Consider the following 15,220-nt stretch of genomic DNA (forward strand, 5'->3'; position numbering starts at 1 on the left):
TGTACATATTTAAATAGCGTCGGCGCACGCGTGGGCGGTAGCTGGCCACCACCTGCGCAATGCGTAGTACGTCTGTCTGAGCATGTCTTGTGTAGCTTCTACTGTTACGTTTCCTTTGTAGCTAGTATGGGTACGCAGGGCCGTGGCAGGCGTGTATACACTACGCTCTCTAACGCGCCCGCGGATCGGGATGGGGTGTATTTATTGACGGCTCGTTACTACCAGCTGCTCTTTCCATACCGTGTAGATAGATACAGTATTCGATGCTAGACGTACCGAATTTCCTGTCCTTCGTGCGTGAGTTGAGTGAGAGTGAACGAGAGGGCAGCAAGTGCTGCCCCCCGAGCGACGCGCATCTCACCAAGGAGACTCACCCCCCTCCAACGTCGAAAGCGCGGGGTTTCTGACCTTACCGACGTGCTGCTTACTACCAGCCGCACTTCTTCACCACTTCGCAACCCTCCTTCCCATCTCGCAGCCACCCCTTCGTCGAGAGCCCGGGAAGGGGGGGGGGTTAGCACGAAAAGCCCCTTCCTCACCTCTCCACGTCGTCGCGAAAAGCCCCTTCGACCGCTACTAGCCCCCCTCCACCCCTCCCACCCCATCGCCCACCTTTTCCGTCGTCCTAAGCAGCTCGCGCTCGTCGTTGGAAAAGTCGAACACGCACGTGTCGTCGGTGCCGAGCGCCTCGTGCGCGCGGGGACTCCCGAGTTCGAGATCGAAGGGGCGAGGGAGGAGGGACCTGAAAGTGCAGTTAGCAGCGTCCGAGCTCGTCGAATAGGATTGTCAACTAACCTGTTTGAACGCTTACTACCAGCCGCACTTCGCTCGAAATTCCCAGCCGCTCGAAAACCTGCGAAGCGTGAGTGAGAGCGACACCCCCCTCCCCCACCTCTGCCCAGCGTTGCTAAAGCGCGGGCTACCACTCATAATCCATCCCATGTCATCCCTGCTCGCTCATCCAGCCCTAATCAAGTCGCTCTCTACCAAAACTGCGAGCCTGGCACTAACCCTCACTTCGTCTGAGCATTAACTTCTTGGTCTCCCTGCTCAAGAAGAACTGGCGAAACGTCAGGTCGCTGCACATCAAGACGACCATGGGCAAGCCCGTCCGCTTGTTCTAAGCATCGTGCTTCGCTTCACCTAGAGAACGTAGTCAGAAGTGTTCGAACTCGTGGGGTAACGCCTGCAGAGGCGCCGCGTCGTCGAACGCGAGCCGAAGCGACTCGAAACCCCACCCCTATGAGCCCGAAGGTGGACGCGTAGCACTCACCTCGCCTTTTGCCCATCTCGAACCCCTCCTGCAATCCCTTCCTCTCTATCATGAGGAGCCGCAAACTCGTCGCGCACCAAACCTTTCGCTCTCCTCCTCCCTCCTCCCCCATCGCGCAGGACGAGAGGGGATAGCGAGTCAACGCGGTTGTCTCCATCGTACCCAGAACTGAAAAAGCGTCAGTGAGTGAATGAGAAAGCACGCCCCCACAGGCACACCAACCAAATCTCAGCGCCCCTCCCTCGCTGTCGCGCGCCACCTCACGGTTTCCCAGGCTTGAGAATCGCGTTGAAGGTGGCGCGTGTCGTGAAGGAGGTGGTAATGAAGGGATATTGAAGGGGAGGGCGTCAATGAGAGCAAGAGGGAAGAGGTGGAGAAGGGGAAGGAGGGGGGAGGGAAAAGACGGGGGAAGGGGAAAGACGGGGGAAAGAGGGGAGAAGGAGAAGAAAAGGGGAAGGAGGAGGGGAAGGAGGGGGGAAGGAGGAGAGGAGAAGTAGAGGGGAAGGAGGAGGGAGGGGAAAGACGGGGGAAGGAGGAGGCGAACGGAGGGAAGGAGTTTGGCAAGAGACAGCTCACCGCCGACATGGTAATCCACCCACCTTGGCGGGGAGGAGGGAGGGGAGGAAGTCACCTCCTCCATCCCCTTCTTCACACCGAACGCACGAAATTACCGCCGGCCGCCCAGCGGTCACGAGCGCACTGCAAACAGAGGTCAGTCTTTGATAGTAAGAGGGGGGTAGGGAGGGTATCCTATCCTCTCCGCAGAACTCACCTAGGGAGCGCGCGCATACGCACAGCGGTTTGGGGCACCAGAATGCCGGCGGGAACAGGGACAGTATGCGTTCAGAAAGGAAAGGGGAGAGGAAGGGCACACCACCCCCCACCTTCCACCCCCCTCGCATTGCGCACCCGAGGTGCCCGCGCGCGCCTCCGGCAGCTCGATCCCATCGAAACGTCCCCTTCTCACGCGTTGGCGCGCTCCTGACAATTTCTAGGAGATGGAGGAGGGGGAGGGCATCCCCACCTCGTCGCAAATCTCACCTAGGAACCTTGCTCTCGCCTCCGGCGGTTCGGCCTCGCCGAAAAGTCGTTCGAAATCCTGCGAAAGGGGGGCAAGTCCGCTTCTTGCGAGTAGAAGGGAGAGGGGAGGGTAGCCCACCCTCGTCGCATATCTCATCGCGCAACCCTACGCGCGCCTTCGACTGCTCCCCTCGCCCCAAAGGCGTCCAAAAGATCCTGGTCAAGACGGTCAGTATCCTCATGACAAGGTAGGGGGGTGAGAGGGTGACCCACCCTCGTCGCATCCTTCACCGAGGGACTCCGCGCGTGCCTCCGGCGGCTCGGGGTCAACGAAAAAGCGTCCAAATATCCTTCAAAAGAGCGTCAGCGAGCTTATGTGAAGGGGGACTGGAGGGAGGGGTCGTCCCACCCTCGACGCATTCCTCATACGAGGGGCCCACGCGCGCCTCCGGCGGCTGGAACCCCTCGTAAGGATCGTTAGTCTTTGGAGATGGGGGGTAGGGGAGAGTTCACCTCCCACCCCGCCGCTGACCGCACGATCCCCCACGCCCCTGCGCGCGGTTTGGGCCTTGTTCGTACGGTCGCCTGGATGTCGTTTTGAAAGGATTTAGTACATCTTGACGGAAGAGGTCAAGGGAGGGTGACGCACCTTCCTTATCGTACCCCTCACCTATGGACCCCCAACGGCTCTGCCTGGTTGCGAAGGGAAGGCACTCAGTACGCTGCAACAGAAACAAAGGGATCGAAATGACTTACCAACGACCACATCCTCCCTTTTGCGAGGGGAGGCGCCCCTCACCCATTTCTTTACGCTTCCAAAGGTGGGGGACCCCCTCCCTCGTCGCGTAGCTCGCGCGGATCAGCGTCAGCGTGCCGGCGGCTCAACCTAGCGAAGATGGGGGCCAGTAAGTTTGACTGAAAACAAGAAGGAGGGGCATAACTCACCAACAACTCTAGGCCCCCTCCGCCATTCAAGCGCGCCCGCAGCCATCCCTTCTTCACAAAGGGGTGGGAGAGGACCCTCCCCCCTTCGCGTCATTCGCCCGAGAGGCACGCGCACGCCTCGGCAGCTGCCACCCCTCGAAGATCGTCTCGATGGGAAATCAGTACGCTTAAGACATAAGAAGGGGGAGATAGGGAGACCCACCCTTGTCGCACGCCTTGACGAGGGGGCCCGCGCTCGCCTCCGGTTCATCGAACTCGCCTAAAGTCGCTCAAAAACAATGCGAAGGGGGACCCTATGATAAGAGACGGCGGATGGAGGGGTCCCCCACCCTCGTCGCATCCCACTTCGAGGGATGCCCCCGCACGCCTCTGGCGGCTAAGAGTCATCAAAAGCCGTCTTACAAGGGGTCAAGACACCCCCATCTTGACTCAATTCGGAGAGGGGGAGGACCCCCACCCTCTTCGCAGCCTTCACTGGGGGTGCGCGCGCGCCTCCGACGGCTCGACCTCGCCAAAACGTTGGCCGACGGTCGCGTAAAGTGGGGTTCCTCCGTTTGTGAAAGAGGAAGGGAAGGGAGGGCACCCTGCCCTCGTCGCACCCTTCACCGAGGGACCCCGCGCATGCCTCCGGCGGCTCGGGGTCGGCGAAAAAAACTCGTCTGAAGATCCTGTGAAAGCGATATTAGCACGATGTGTTCAAAAGGGTAGGGGGGAAGTACCCCCACCCTCGCCATAGTCTTCATGACGAGGGAGTGCTAGCGGTAGAGGGATCAGCTCACCAATATTATCACCCCCCTCCCGCGCCGGAGTGCCTCCGCATATCGCTCTCACCGGAGGTGATGGGGACGAGACCCCTGCCCCACCGAACATTTCGCCCGGGGCAGCGCGCGTGTGCCTTCGGCGGCCCAGCCTGATCTAAAAATGGGTTTAGTGAGGGCGATTTGTAGAGATAGAAAATCAGAAAAGCGCATAACTCACCCAGCACCCCCCCTCCAAGCGCGTTCCTTTCCCTCAAAGAGATGGGGAGGGCCCCTCCCCCATCGCATGATCTGGTAGGGGGAGCGCACGCATGCCTGCGGCGGTCGGGGAACCTAAAAGAGATCATGGAGGAAGGGGTCAGCGAGGTTAATGCATGATGAGCATGACACACCGGTGCGCTGCAATGCCCCCCTCTCCTCCAGTTCTGACGAAGAAATACCCCTGCCTCTTCGCCTAGATCGGCGGAGGGAGCTGGCGCGTGCGCCTCATGGGCCGGGAAATGTCGATAATTTACTTTGGAAGGGGGTCAGAGGGATTTTGTATGCGTTCGGGGGGCGACCATAATGCACCAAGACCAAAGGTAGACTGCCCTTATTACGTTCCCCACCGAACAGCGCGCGTGCATGCCTCCGGCGGCCCCGGTGTCTAAGAAAAGGCATCTGAAAACGAGTTAGCACGACGTGAAGGCGGGAAATGCAAAGGGATAGCGCTCTCCAGTGTAGAGCTTGACGCGCGTTCGTGTAGTCACCAGTCCCCCTTCACCCCTACTTCGCTATCACGACTGGATTGGGTACCCTCGGCCTCCGCGATTCGAGAAGGCCGCCTGTAACATCGCGTGCTGTCCGATTGAGCTGGGAAAAGGGACTAGAAGGAGAGAGGAGGTGTCCTGAATCGTTGCGCGTGTGACGACGACAGTCGAGAATATCCCAGACGCCGACGGAGAGGAAGGGTGGGGGCGGGAAACGGCGTTCTGCGCTCATCGCCTGCGCTGAGGTGATCCACGAGACGCGACGGAGGAGAATCAGCTCACCGACACTGACGACGCTCGCCCGCCTTCGAAGTCGTGTCGGGAGCGAGGAAAGAGGGGGCTGGGCTTCGGGGTAACATCGCGCTCTATGCCTTCGTTGAGTACGGTGCAGCTGGCGGTGAAAAAGAGCGCAGACTCACCGAGATGAGCACGGCAGTGAGACCGTCCTGTTGTTCCTCTACAGAGACGGCATGCAGCCCTGCCGTCGTCGGAGGCCGTACGGCGGCCCGCTCCAATCCGAACGTCGTCGAGTGGCCTCTCGAGCATGTCAAGACAAGCAAGCACGAATGATAGGGTCGTGCTCACCACATACCACAGCGCCAACCCCGTCGCTCGGAGTGCTAGACGCGCCGAGTCCGGGAGGTTGGGGGTTGCCGAAAAGATCGACCGGCCGTCCACAAAGACCCCCTCCAGTTGCAAGTCTGCTGAGCGCGCATCGAGGCGCAGAAGATGAGCGTGGCATCGACGCAGGTGGTGGTGAGATGCGGAAGGCCGTAGCGAGTCGTGGCGGTCGACGTGATGGCCTAGAGCACGCCCGGTCAGGGTGGTGCGACGTCGAAAATTCAGCCCGTCCTTACCCGGCGAGCAAGGGACAGACAGCGACGTGCAGCGATATCAATGTTCAATGACTTAGGAAGAACAATAGATAGATAGAAAATCGATTGACTTACCCGAGAGGAGCATTGAAACCGACAAGTGCGTTTGGTGTCGATTGGTGGTGCGCGTGGAAAGAAGGCTGTGAAAGCGATCAGTAAAAGGGTAGAGCGCTCGTAGGAATGAAAGCGGGCGCTTCAATGAGTCGCAAAGCGCCTGAATAAGGACTGGGACGAGTATGACAAGTAGTAGTGATTAAGAAAGGCGGACTTACTAGTCAATGCCGAAGGGGGCTGTTTGACCTGAAGGAAAGAGGACGTAAGACTCAGAACAAGAACGAGGTTAGGGGACTCACAGAGGACGAGAACAAGAAAGTATTGAGGAAGAAATGTCGAAGCGAAGGGGAGGTAGGAAAGTGTGAGGAAGGGAGTGAATTGCTGATTAGAGCGGTTAGATGCCCTACCCTTTATACCTCGCAAACGGCCCAATGCCGTGCCCAGTCGCCGCCCAATCTTCCAGACCGGCGTCGCATATTTCCGGATCAGACCTCGGTGGTCCGCGACCGAGACCCGCCCACCGAAAAGTCGGAAGATTGGGGGGATGCGCGCGGAGGGCGCATTCAATCTTCCGCCGCTCCCCTGCGCGAATGTCATCCAGAGCGCGCAGAGAATGTGTCGAGACTTACTCACCCGGGCTTGGGATGCCGTGCACGTGGGCTCCGGCGGGGAAGTACGGGGGGTTGTGCGATCTGTCCGTTGGGTGGCGCGCAAGTTGCTGGGCGTTGTATCGCGTCTACTTGACCGCATCCGCTGGGCAGCAGCGTCAGTACGGTCGAAGAGAGCGCACTTGACGTCGCGTGACACGTGGCAGTGCTGACGTGGCGCGGGGGCGACGCACCAAAGACCGGGAAAGAGTCGAACTCGCTGCCATCACGTCGTTTCTCCATTTAGCAGGCTTTGAGCTAGACGGAGGGCGGCGCGCCAAAAGCTCGTCCTCCTCAGTGACTCGCTACCTCAAGGCTCCGGCAGTTACGCAGCACGCGTATGCGCCGATGTCAAGATGGTTGACGGTCCTCGGCGAGGGGAAATTAGGGCTGGTCTATTGTTCTCGCCAAGGTGAGAACAGCTGAGCGGGAGCGGACGCGCCGAGGCCGCCGCCGGCGCGCATCAAGCTGAAAATTTCTGATCCGATATTTCAGTGTCTAGATTGTCGCGTTGGGAAGAGTCCACCTACCGTAAAGCGAAGGAAGTCGTGGGGGAACGGAATGGTGGCGAACGGATATTCGGTCAATTGGACGCGAGGGCCGAGTCCGGGGAGCGGCACAATGCTCTAAATGTGTTAGGTAGTGTAGGCAAAGTGACGTACATGGGGTTGGGCGTCAATTATAGCACGCGTTCGTGATGGGGAAGATGTGGGTGGACGATGAGACGATATGTATTGCGAGTTGGGAATTGCGCCAAGGCTGTCTAAACTTCCTAAAATACATGCCTACTACTCGAATACCATTTATCTGTGTTTATCCGGTCAGCGAAGGCCCATGCGGTGGATGCACGAACGTACCAAAAGCGACGCCACATATTCAAAACGGCCTTTTCGACGTTCTACAGACCCCATCGCGCCGCGGAGGCGAGTCAAAATCGCATAAAACGGCACTCCCAGGTTCCCCCCTTCGATCCTTAGAGGTCAGGTATGTCCACCCAGGTGACGACTTACCGAGGATATTCGGGTCAGATGTGCATACATCTTGCTTCGACCCTCAATTACGATAAGAGCGGACGCCTTCCTTGTCCATCAGCACCAGGCGAGCGTTCGGGGATGCTTCAGAGATGCGCCTGGGACATGTTTGGACCCATCGTGGGTGCTGGGGGTGATGGGGGATAGGTGCCGTAGGCGGAGATCGCGTCGTGAAGCAGTAGCCGTGTTGTTCAGGAAGTTCGCAAGGATCCCGTTGTGCTGTCTGTTCCGTTCGCTGAAGATGCAAGGGGGATCGCCCGACGACGACTATGCCGTTGTCGAAAGCACGGGGGGCGATGGCGATGAGCGCAGAACGCAAGAGGCGGGGCGGGGGAAGTGCGGTCGGGAATTGCCGACGACCGGCGAGGCGGGGCGGAAGCCGGTAAGCGCCCGGCGCTTAAGGCACGCTCCTTGTGCCCGGCCGTCACCATCGTTCCCCGTGTTTGCGCGCCGCCCCGTCGAGTGCCTCCCCGCTATGCAGGTGCCTTCGGAGATGTCGGGGGGCCTCTATTCGCACTCAATCGGTCTTCTTTACGCCAATGTCCATCAATTTCCTTCATTGTTCATTGAGAAAACCTCGCGGGACAATCTCCAGCAGCGACCTCCGCGTTGAGCATCGCGCTGCTCAAAACACGTGTATTAGCAAGAACAATATCGCCTCAACTCAGGCACCCGCGCGGAGTAGCCTAGGCAAATTCCCCGCGCGGGGAGAAATGTCGATTTGTTGACTCCGACGGGCTTCTCGTCAAAACCTTCCGACTTTGGTAGGTTTTCCCGTCCGTCCGCGACCCTGAACGCCCGGAGTTTGAGTCTTCGGTCGCTCTCGTGCGCTCTCGGACCGCTGGCCGTCCGTCTCGCCGCCCGACTTTCCCGTCCGTGGCGGCGCTTTGCGCGGCCGAGTCCTTCCTCCCATGTCTTCTCGTCTTCAGCGTCGAGCTCAAAGCAGCTGCGAGGGCTTTCGCCCAGTCTCTACGTCTCTCAATCGCCGTGCCAGGCTGAATTCTCGGCCTTCGACAACCGGCAATCTGTCACGCGCGCAGACTGCTGTAGTCGATGAGTATATGAGTTTTCCCCCGGCGAGCGGGCATATACGGTACGTGCTACGCTCCTCCCCGCCAGAATTCCGCGCTCACTCTGATCTAGACCGTCTCCCTGTAGTCAAGTCTGTTCCTCCCCGCTCCCCGATTTCCTCGAAAGCCCCGGGACTCGCTCGCGTCGCCGCACGCCATGTTCAAGTCGAATACAGCGCTGAAGCAATGCATCGTCGTCCGCCGAGCGATGATATACGGTGCGTAGTGCGACCCTTGTGATCTGTCCCAAGGCTTACGAGTGTCCAGATTCCGACGGCGCGGATGGTATTCGTTCGTCGAACGAGGCTGGAAAGCTCGTGGCCCAAATCTCCGTTCGCCGACTGCCGGCCTCGCCGTCCCACGACTTGCACGCTCGAGCAGTCCCCCCAGTCGCACGCTCGTCCTCGCCAACCACCCATCATGCGCTGAAGCAATGCATTTTCTTTTGCCGAGCGAGGATATGCAGTGCATCCTCTGCTTCTCATGCGAGAGGCGGCAGCTCACGAAGCTCTAGACTCTCGCGGCGGTGGACTGACATTCGGTCATCAAGACGCGGACCACTGAGGCCCGCGCTCTCGCTCACCAACTCGCTGGTGCCGTCGCCGACCCGGCAGCACCGTCTTTATCGCGCCAATGCGATCAGCAGCGCGTCGCCGCTATCCGCAAGTCATCGACACCTCCACCATTGTTCTCCCTGTCGTGCAAGCTCGACAGCTTTGGCATCACTCTAGTGACCTCGTCTGCACCTCAACGACTTTGGCTTCACCCTGACCACTCTCGCACACCTCCGGCTTCACCTCCACTATTCCTCGTGACTCGTCGAATACAACCCGATGCTGTCCCGTCGATTCAAGTCGTGAAGCAATAGAAATTCATCCGGCGAGCGGGGTAATGAGGTACGCGATGCGTTTCCTGCTCGTGAGTCTAACACTCATTCCTCGTCTTCCCCTTCAGTCTGCAGCCTTCGCCTTCGCTTCGCTTTCAAAGGCGTCCTTTGCTTTCACTCCCAAGCGCGACCCTCGCCCTCGCTCTCGCTCTCAAGCACACCCTTCAACTTCACCTTCACGCCTCGCTTCCACTTCCGCTCTCAAGCTCGTCATCTACCTCGCTTCTCGCCTCAAGCCTCCGGTCCTCATCCCGAGCTGTCCAGTGCTCACCTCAAGCTCCCCGGCGCTTACCCCAAGCTTCCCAACGCTGTCTCGAGGTCCCCGGGGCTCTCCACCTCCCGAAGCTCCCCTTTGCTGTCTGTCGCCTCCCCAACCAGTTCACGGTGCCCAAAGCCCCTCGAGCGATTGCTGAAGCCCTTTGATCAATATAGCAATGAATCGTCGTCCGCCGAGCGAGGTAATGCGGTCTGGGGAGCCCTACTTACCCAAGATCTTCTTGGCTACCTAGACAAGGTCTCGAGCATGATGCTGACCCCTCGAGCGCTTTGCTGACCCCTTGATCATTCTGCTGACCCTCGAACACTCTACTGCGCTGTGAGCAGCTCACCCGGTCCTTGAGCACTTCCCTGACCTCTCGAACATCTGCCTACCTTCTCGAGCACTTTCTCACTGCGTCGCTCTTGCTGTCAAGTCTTCTGTACTGTATCATCCTTCTTGTCCTATTATGTACTATGTAATATGACCTTGTCTGTTAAACTCGTCAAGCTCCTTAACTCGCTTGGTCTTGGCTTGCTCGCTCTCTACTTGCTCAGTTCCGACTTGCTCGTTACCTACTTTGTGGCAACTCGACGTGTCTCGACTGTACCCTTGATTCCATTCTGCTTCACCTGCCTCGACCCTTGACATGCCCGCCTCGACCCTCAGCCAAGTCTTGAACATGTCTACTATCTTGACATCTGCCCCACGGTCTTCTCACCTCCGTCTTGGTCTTCTCACCTTTGTCTTGGTCTTCTCATCTCCGTGTTGGTCTTCTCACCTCCATCTTGATCTCCTCAGCGCCTTGACCACCTCTCGACCATCCCCACAGCCTCGACCACAGATAAATCTTGCCCATTGACTTCTCATCTCACCCTCAACCTTCTCATCTCACCCTCAACCTTCTCGTCTCTGTCAAAGCCTCGGCTCCACCCTCTATCCCCCTGCGCTCCGTCCATTCTCTCCTGCTCACCGACCTACCTTCCATACCTGATAGTCGTCACCTGTGTGCTCATAGCCTGTCTCGAGACTTGTATGCTTGTAGCCTGTCTCGAGACTTGAACACTCGTAGCCTGCTTTGTACACTCATAGCCTGCCTCGCACTCGTTGTGTGTACTGTAACATGTAGCATAAGAATAGAGAGCAGACTCGTACACACGGACTGTGCACCCACCTTACGCTCCTACCTTATATTCCCCACCCATGGCCGGGTCTCGAGTAGCTACGGATCAGCTCGCGGAAGGTAAATTAGAGCTCGTACCACGGAAGGGTGCCGTCCGATGATTGCAGTGTGATTTGCCGGCCCTGGAACGGCCGTTGACGGCAATTAATAGCCATCGAACGACCACCGGACGACATCACGGAACAATTATCGTGCCTAACGGACGATTTGTGATGTCTGGAGCGGGGTCTGTGATGTCTGGAGCGGGGTCTGTGATGGTGGGCGCTGGTGGCAGAGGAGGGTGACAAGCAGAGTAAAATCAAGAGGGGGAGAGCGAGGAGGGGGAGGGACTAGTTAGTTGGCAGAGAGGTTGGCCTGCCCACACCCTTCAATTGAGTCTTTGAACCACAAGAAACGAAGAAGAACTCGAAGCTGGACAATTGTTAGAGCCGGAATGTCACGCTTTCCCACTGACTTCGGAGGGAACAGTAGAGGAAGGAGTGATAGCAGCAACTTGCAAGCTCGGAAAACCCTTAGTTTGACAAATACGCTCCCAACGCACCTTGTCCGAAGTTGCTAGCTGCAGCGGTTCGCGAGATAGGAAGTACGGGAGGTCGTAGATGCGAATTTTCTCACTTTTGACCGATTAGGAAACGCGACGGTTGATGTTCGGTCACGTCACGCGGGGCGCGCAGGGAGGACCGTCGGGGACCCTGCAGAGACCGCCATCTCGGTGACGACTCGATTCCAGCTAGACTCACCGCCCACTCGACAAGTACCGCCAGGCTCGAACGCAGACTCGGAAGCCCGCGGCGATGACGTCGCGCGGGCATTGACTCCTGACAGCTGGCGTGCCGGCATGCTTCGAGCGCGCGCTTCTCTCCTCCTGCGACCGACGATGCGATGGCTGGCCGACACACCCGACCGTAGACGCACTGACAGCTGGTCGGAGCCGGCGCGACAGCACGTCCCGCGTCCTCTCCAGGCCGTCTCGATGCGAGTCGCGGCAGGCACATCGTGGTGGCAGGAGCGGTTCAAGCTTGCACGCGCGAGACCTGGACACCTATCGGGGTGCTGCTGCGCGGCGCGGAACTCAAAAGGAACGGTCACGACGGCGAGCACAAACCCGTCTTCTCACCGCCTTCATCTCCCCTTCGTCTTTGCGATGCGCCGCCGTACTCGCGCGCTGCTTTTGCGTTCTCGGACGCCCGCTTCGCCGCGTTGTCTCCTAAGCTGTACACTCCTTCACGCCCTTTCCCCACCAAGTTCGACGTCGACGTCAACGCCATGTCTGCTACACAACCTGCGTCCAACGGGACCGCAAGCGCAGCGGCGGCCAAGGGTGCCGCCGCTCAGGCTGAGGGGCCCGGGGTGAACGTCGCGCTGCTCCTCTGGCATGCGAACATCGTTCTCCTCGCCCTCCTCGGCGTGCTGGTGCTGCTGCGCCTGCCACGCCTCTTCGCACGCCTCTCTGTCCCCTCCGAGTGGCTCCAGGGCCACATCTTCGCCCGCAAGGCCCTCCCCGCCACCCGCCGCCCCGCCGATCACTCCATCGCGCGCCGCCCGACGTACTCTTCCGAGAAGACTGCGTACGGCGGGTCTGACGACTCGCACACCCTCCACACGCATGCGCAGTACATCCAGCGCCTCGACAAGCACGCCGCTGGTGGCCCCCCGGCCAACTGCCCGCCCCATCTCGCGGCGTGCCCGCGCTTCTTCCGCCCCCTCACCGCGCCCTTCCACTGGCGCTTCACGGCAGGCTACTCCTTCTATCAGGTTGCGACGTGCATGATCTGGTTCGCCGTCATGGCGTACACGGCGTTCTACATGTCGAACCCCTTCAGCGATCCCGGTGCGTAGCCCTCCGATATCTTCGTAGCAACGCGCTGACCACTCCCCGACAGCTCGCACGGGTGCGGTCGCTGTCGCCCAGATGGTCTGGGTCTTTGCGTTCGGCACCAAGGCGAACCCGATCGGTCTGCTCCTTGGGATTGGCTACGAGAAGGTGAGCTTGAACATGTCGTCATGCACAGTGGCTCACGCGCTGGCTAGCTCAACTTTATTCATCGCTTCGTCGGCCGCCTGGTCGTCCTTGCCGTCAACATTCACACCCTAGGCTACTGTGAGTGACCCTCCTCGACTCCGCATCAGCCCACTGACTCGCCCTAGTCTACAAATGGTCAATTGCTGGCACCTTTGCCGCAAGCCTCCAGAAGCCCTTCATCGTCTGGGGCCTCGTCGCGACGATCTGCATGGATGTTCTGTTCTTCCTCTCCACTGACTACTGGCGCAAGAACTGGTACACCATCTTCCTCTGGTCGCACATTGCCGCCTTCATCGTCCTCATCCCCGCGACGTACATGCACATGCCGACCTTCCTCCCCTACATCATCGCCGTCTGCGTCATCTACGGCTTCGACCACCTCTACCGCCTCATTAAGACACGCTTCCACACCGTCACGCTCCGCGCGCTCCCCGAGCTCGGCATCGTGCGCATGGAGGTCCCGCAGATCAACACCGGCTGGCGCGCGGGGCAGCACATGCGCGTGCGCGTGCTCTCCGGCGGCATGGGCCTCTACGGCTGGAGCGAGGTGCACCCGTTCACGATCGCGAGCGCGCCCAACTCGCACGAGGGCCTCGTCCTCCTCATCAAGAAGACGGGCACATGGACGACGCGCCTATTTGAGATGGCGAAGAGCGGCGGATACTACGACGCGGGCACGGACCGCCAGGTGAAGGTCATGCTCGAGGGCCCCTACGGCGGGCCCGGCGACGCGATCTTCCACAGCTACTCGGCCGGCGTGTTCGTGTGCGGTGGGTCCGGCATCACCTTCGGGCTCGCGAGCATGCAGGACATTTTGCAGCGCGACCTCGAGCGCCGGTCGCGCGTCAAGGTCCTCGAGCTCATCTGGATAATCCAGGACGCGGCGAGCCTCGCGCCGCTCCTCCCGCAACTCACCGCGCTCCTGCAGACCTCGAGCACGACGCAGGTCAACATTAGCGTGCATTACACGCGTGTCTCCGCGTCGGGCAAGCTGCCGTTCGACCGCAACGCCCTCCCGCCCGGCCTCACGCTGTCAGGCGGCCGCCCGCGCACGCTCAAGGTGCTCGACGCGACGATCAGCCGAACGGCGAGCCTCGGGCGCGGATACAAGGACGAGGACGCGCTGTGCGGGATGCTCGTCGGCGTGTGCGGCCCCGTCGCGCTCGCGGACGACGTCAACAAGGCCGTGAGCTGGATCGACCCGGTGCGCCGAGACCAGATCGGCGGAATCGAGATCCACGAGGAGGTGTTCGGGTGGTAGATGCGCCACCCGAACGAGAGGAGAGGAAGAGGATGGATGCACGACGCGCGATGAATGGACCCGAACGAGGATGGTAGCCCGCGACTATTAAACAAACTCACCACACCACACCACACCCGCTTTTTCGACAACATCGAACCCGACTATCTCGAACATTTCTCGTACCGGCGCGGCGATCTGTCGTGCCTTCCGGCGCTCGCGGGTCTTTTTCCGCTGTGCGCACACGCCTGCCTCGCCGGTCGACCGCGCGCACACTCGCCGCGCCGGTCCCCCAACCCCTATACCCCCTCCCCTTCCTCTCGCTATTTATCATGCGCACCGCGGCGCGGGCGTTTCGTTCTGTGTACTGTACATATTTAAATAGCGTCGGCGCACGCGTGGGCGGTAGCTGGCCACCTTCCGCGCGATGCGTAGTGCGTCTGTCTGAGCATGTCTTGTGTAGCTTTTACTGTTACTTTTTCTTTGTAGCTAGTATGGGTACGCAGGGCCGTGGCAGACGCGTTCATACACTACGCTCTCAAACGCGCCCGCGGATCGGGATGGGGTATATTTATTGCCAGCGCTGGTTCATTTCTCATTGTTCATTATAGCCAGCTGCTCTTTTCCGTACCGTGTATATAGATACAGTATTCGACGCTAGATGTGGCGAATTCTCTGTCTTTTGGGAGTGTCGAGTGAGCGTCTTGAGCACGATGGCGCGCCGGCGTCGTTCATGATCGCAAGAGGGTCGGCGCGAATAAGTATGTTGCATCTAGTCAGCCGACCTTGCCCAGCAGATGAGTCGCCAATCTCAAGGAAGCGGAGCTTGCGCTGATGGACTAGGTGTGGAACCGACTGAAGGTTCCAGAGGCTTGTATCCCTCATGATGTCTGGATGTCGTCGGACAGAAGCGAGCGTAAGAAGATATGACAAGATGTATACATTCCAATATAGACGTTGAGATAGTGTCGTGGTATGGCGGGTAGATAACGGGCTTTGGCTATAGAGGCGAGGGCTCCGCCCGAAGGCGCTGAAGTCAAAGCATAGTCACATTTTGATGGTCACGCTTTCGATCACCAACCCCTTCCTAATCCGTCTACAAACGAGTGATCGACGAGGTTAACTGACACGAACGTCGGTTGAGTTCGCTCGCAATCGCTGGAGTTCAGAAATCGCAACTGCAGTTCCCCCACAATCTTAGGAGCTCAGG

The 15,220-nt window shown here is 59.4% G+C and overlaps 6 protein-coding genes across 6 annotated transcripts; 3 read left to right on the forward strand and 3 right to left on the reverse strand.

Annotated features, from left to right (window-relative positions):
• Positions 1-889: 889 nt before the first annotated feature.
• Positions 890-2,166, reverse strand: SCHCODRAFT_02120598 (uncharacterized protein). Its single transcript, XM_050341854.1, has 5 exons — positions 2,046-2,166; positions 1,850-1,972; positions 1,496-1,548; positions 1,274-1,441; positions 890-1,143 (listed from the first exon to the last, which is right to left on the reverse strand). Exons 1-5 carry the CDS (start codon positions 2,060-2,062, stop codon positions 1,121-1,123), a joined length of 384 nt encoding a protein of 127 aa, XP_050197272.1. The 5' UTR covers positions 2,063-2,166; the 3' UTR covers positions 890-1,120.
• A 1,448-nt stretch (positions 2,167-3,614) lies between these two features.
• SCHCODRAFT_01342442 (uncharacterized protein) lies at positions 3,615-4,127 on the reverse strand (the record flags this gene model as incomplete). Its single annotated transcript, XM_050341472.1, has 2 exons — positions 4,018-4,127; positions 3,615-3,892 (listed from the first exon to the last, which is right to left on the reverse strand). Exons 1-2 carry the CDS (start codon positions 4,106-4,108, stop codon positions 3,615-3,617), a joined length of 369 nt encoding a protein of 122 aa, XP_050197273.1. The 5' UTR covers positions 4,109-4,127.
• A 740-nt stretch (positions 4,128-4,867) lies between these two features.
• Positions 4,868-6,591, reverse strand: SCHCODRAFT_02718424 (uncharacterized protein; the record flags this gene model as incomplete). Its single annotated transcript, XM_050347075.1, has 7 exons — positions 6,496-6,591; positions 6,308-6,410; positions 6,100-6,256; positions 5,921-6,077; positions 5,430-5,548; positions 5,130-5,282; positions 4,868-5,050 (listed from the first exon to the last, which is right to left on the reverse strand). Coding segments are annotated over exons 1-7 (941 nt in total), but the record flags the coding sequence as incomplete, so codon positions are not given.
• Positions 6,592-7,178: 587 nt separating this feature from the next.
• SCHCODRAFT_02593436 (uncharacterized protein) lies at positions 7,179-7,965 on the forward strand (the record flags this gene model as incomplete). The annotated part of the gene is made up of 1 exon (XM_050344000.1): positions 7,179-7,965. Exon 1 carries the CDS (start codon positions 7,489-7,491, stop codon positions 7,963-7,965), a length of 477 nt encoding a protein of 158 aa, XP_050197275.1. The 5' UTR covers positions 7,179-7,488.
• Positions 7,966-8,579: 614 nt separating this feature from the next.
• On the forward strand, positions 8,580-9,888 carry SCHCODRAFT_02718439 (uncharacterized protein; the record flags this gene model as incomplete). The annotated part of the gene is made up of 4 exons (XM_003026662.3): positions 8,580-8,640; positions 8,690-8,754; positions 8,973-9,233; positions 9,377-9,888. 4 exons carry the CDS (start codon positions 8,580-8,582, stop codon positions 9,719-9,721), a joined length of 732 nt encoding a protein of 243 aa, XP_003026708.1. The 3' UTR covers positions 9,722-9,888.
• Positions 9,889-12,013: 2,125 nt separating this feature from the next.
• On the forward strand, positions 12,014-14,031 carry SCHCODRAFT_02603449 (uncharacterized protein; the record flags this gene model as incomplete). Its single annotated transcript, XM_003026663.2, has 4 exons — positions 12,014-12,578; positions 12,631-12,731; positions 12,779-12,848; positions 12,896-14,031. 4 exons carry the CDS (start codon positions 12,014-12,016, stop codon positions 14,029-14,031), a joined length of 1,872 nt encoding a protein of 623 aa, XP_003026709.1.
• Between the last annotated feature and the right edge of the window lie 1,189 nt (positions 14,032-15,220).

Source organism: Schizophyllum commune, assembly GCF_000143185.2.
Source record: "Schizophyllum commune H4-8 unplaced genomic scaffold SCHCOscaffold_15, whole genome shotgun sequence".
NCBI lineage: Eukaryota > Fungi > Basidiomycota > Agaricomycetes > Agaricales > Schizophyllaceae > Schizophyllum > Schizophyllum commune.

Coding starts and splice junctions, on each gene's coding strand:
- SCHCODRAFT_02120598 (XM_050341854.1), bottom strand. Junction 1,549..1,849: donor GGTGGATTACCATGTCGGCG/GTGAGCTGTCTC, acceptor GCGATTCTCAAG/CCTGGGAAACCGTGAGGTGG. Junction 1,442..1,495: donor GGGAGGGGCGCTGAGATTTG/GTTGGTGTGCCT, acceptor ACGCTTTTTCAG/TTCTGGGTACGATGGAGACA.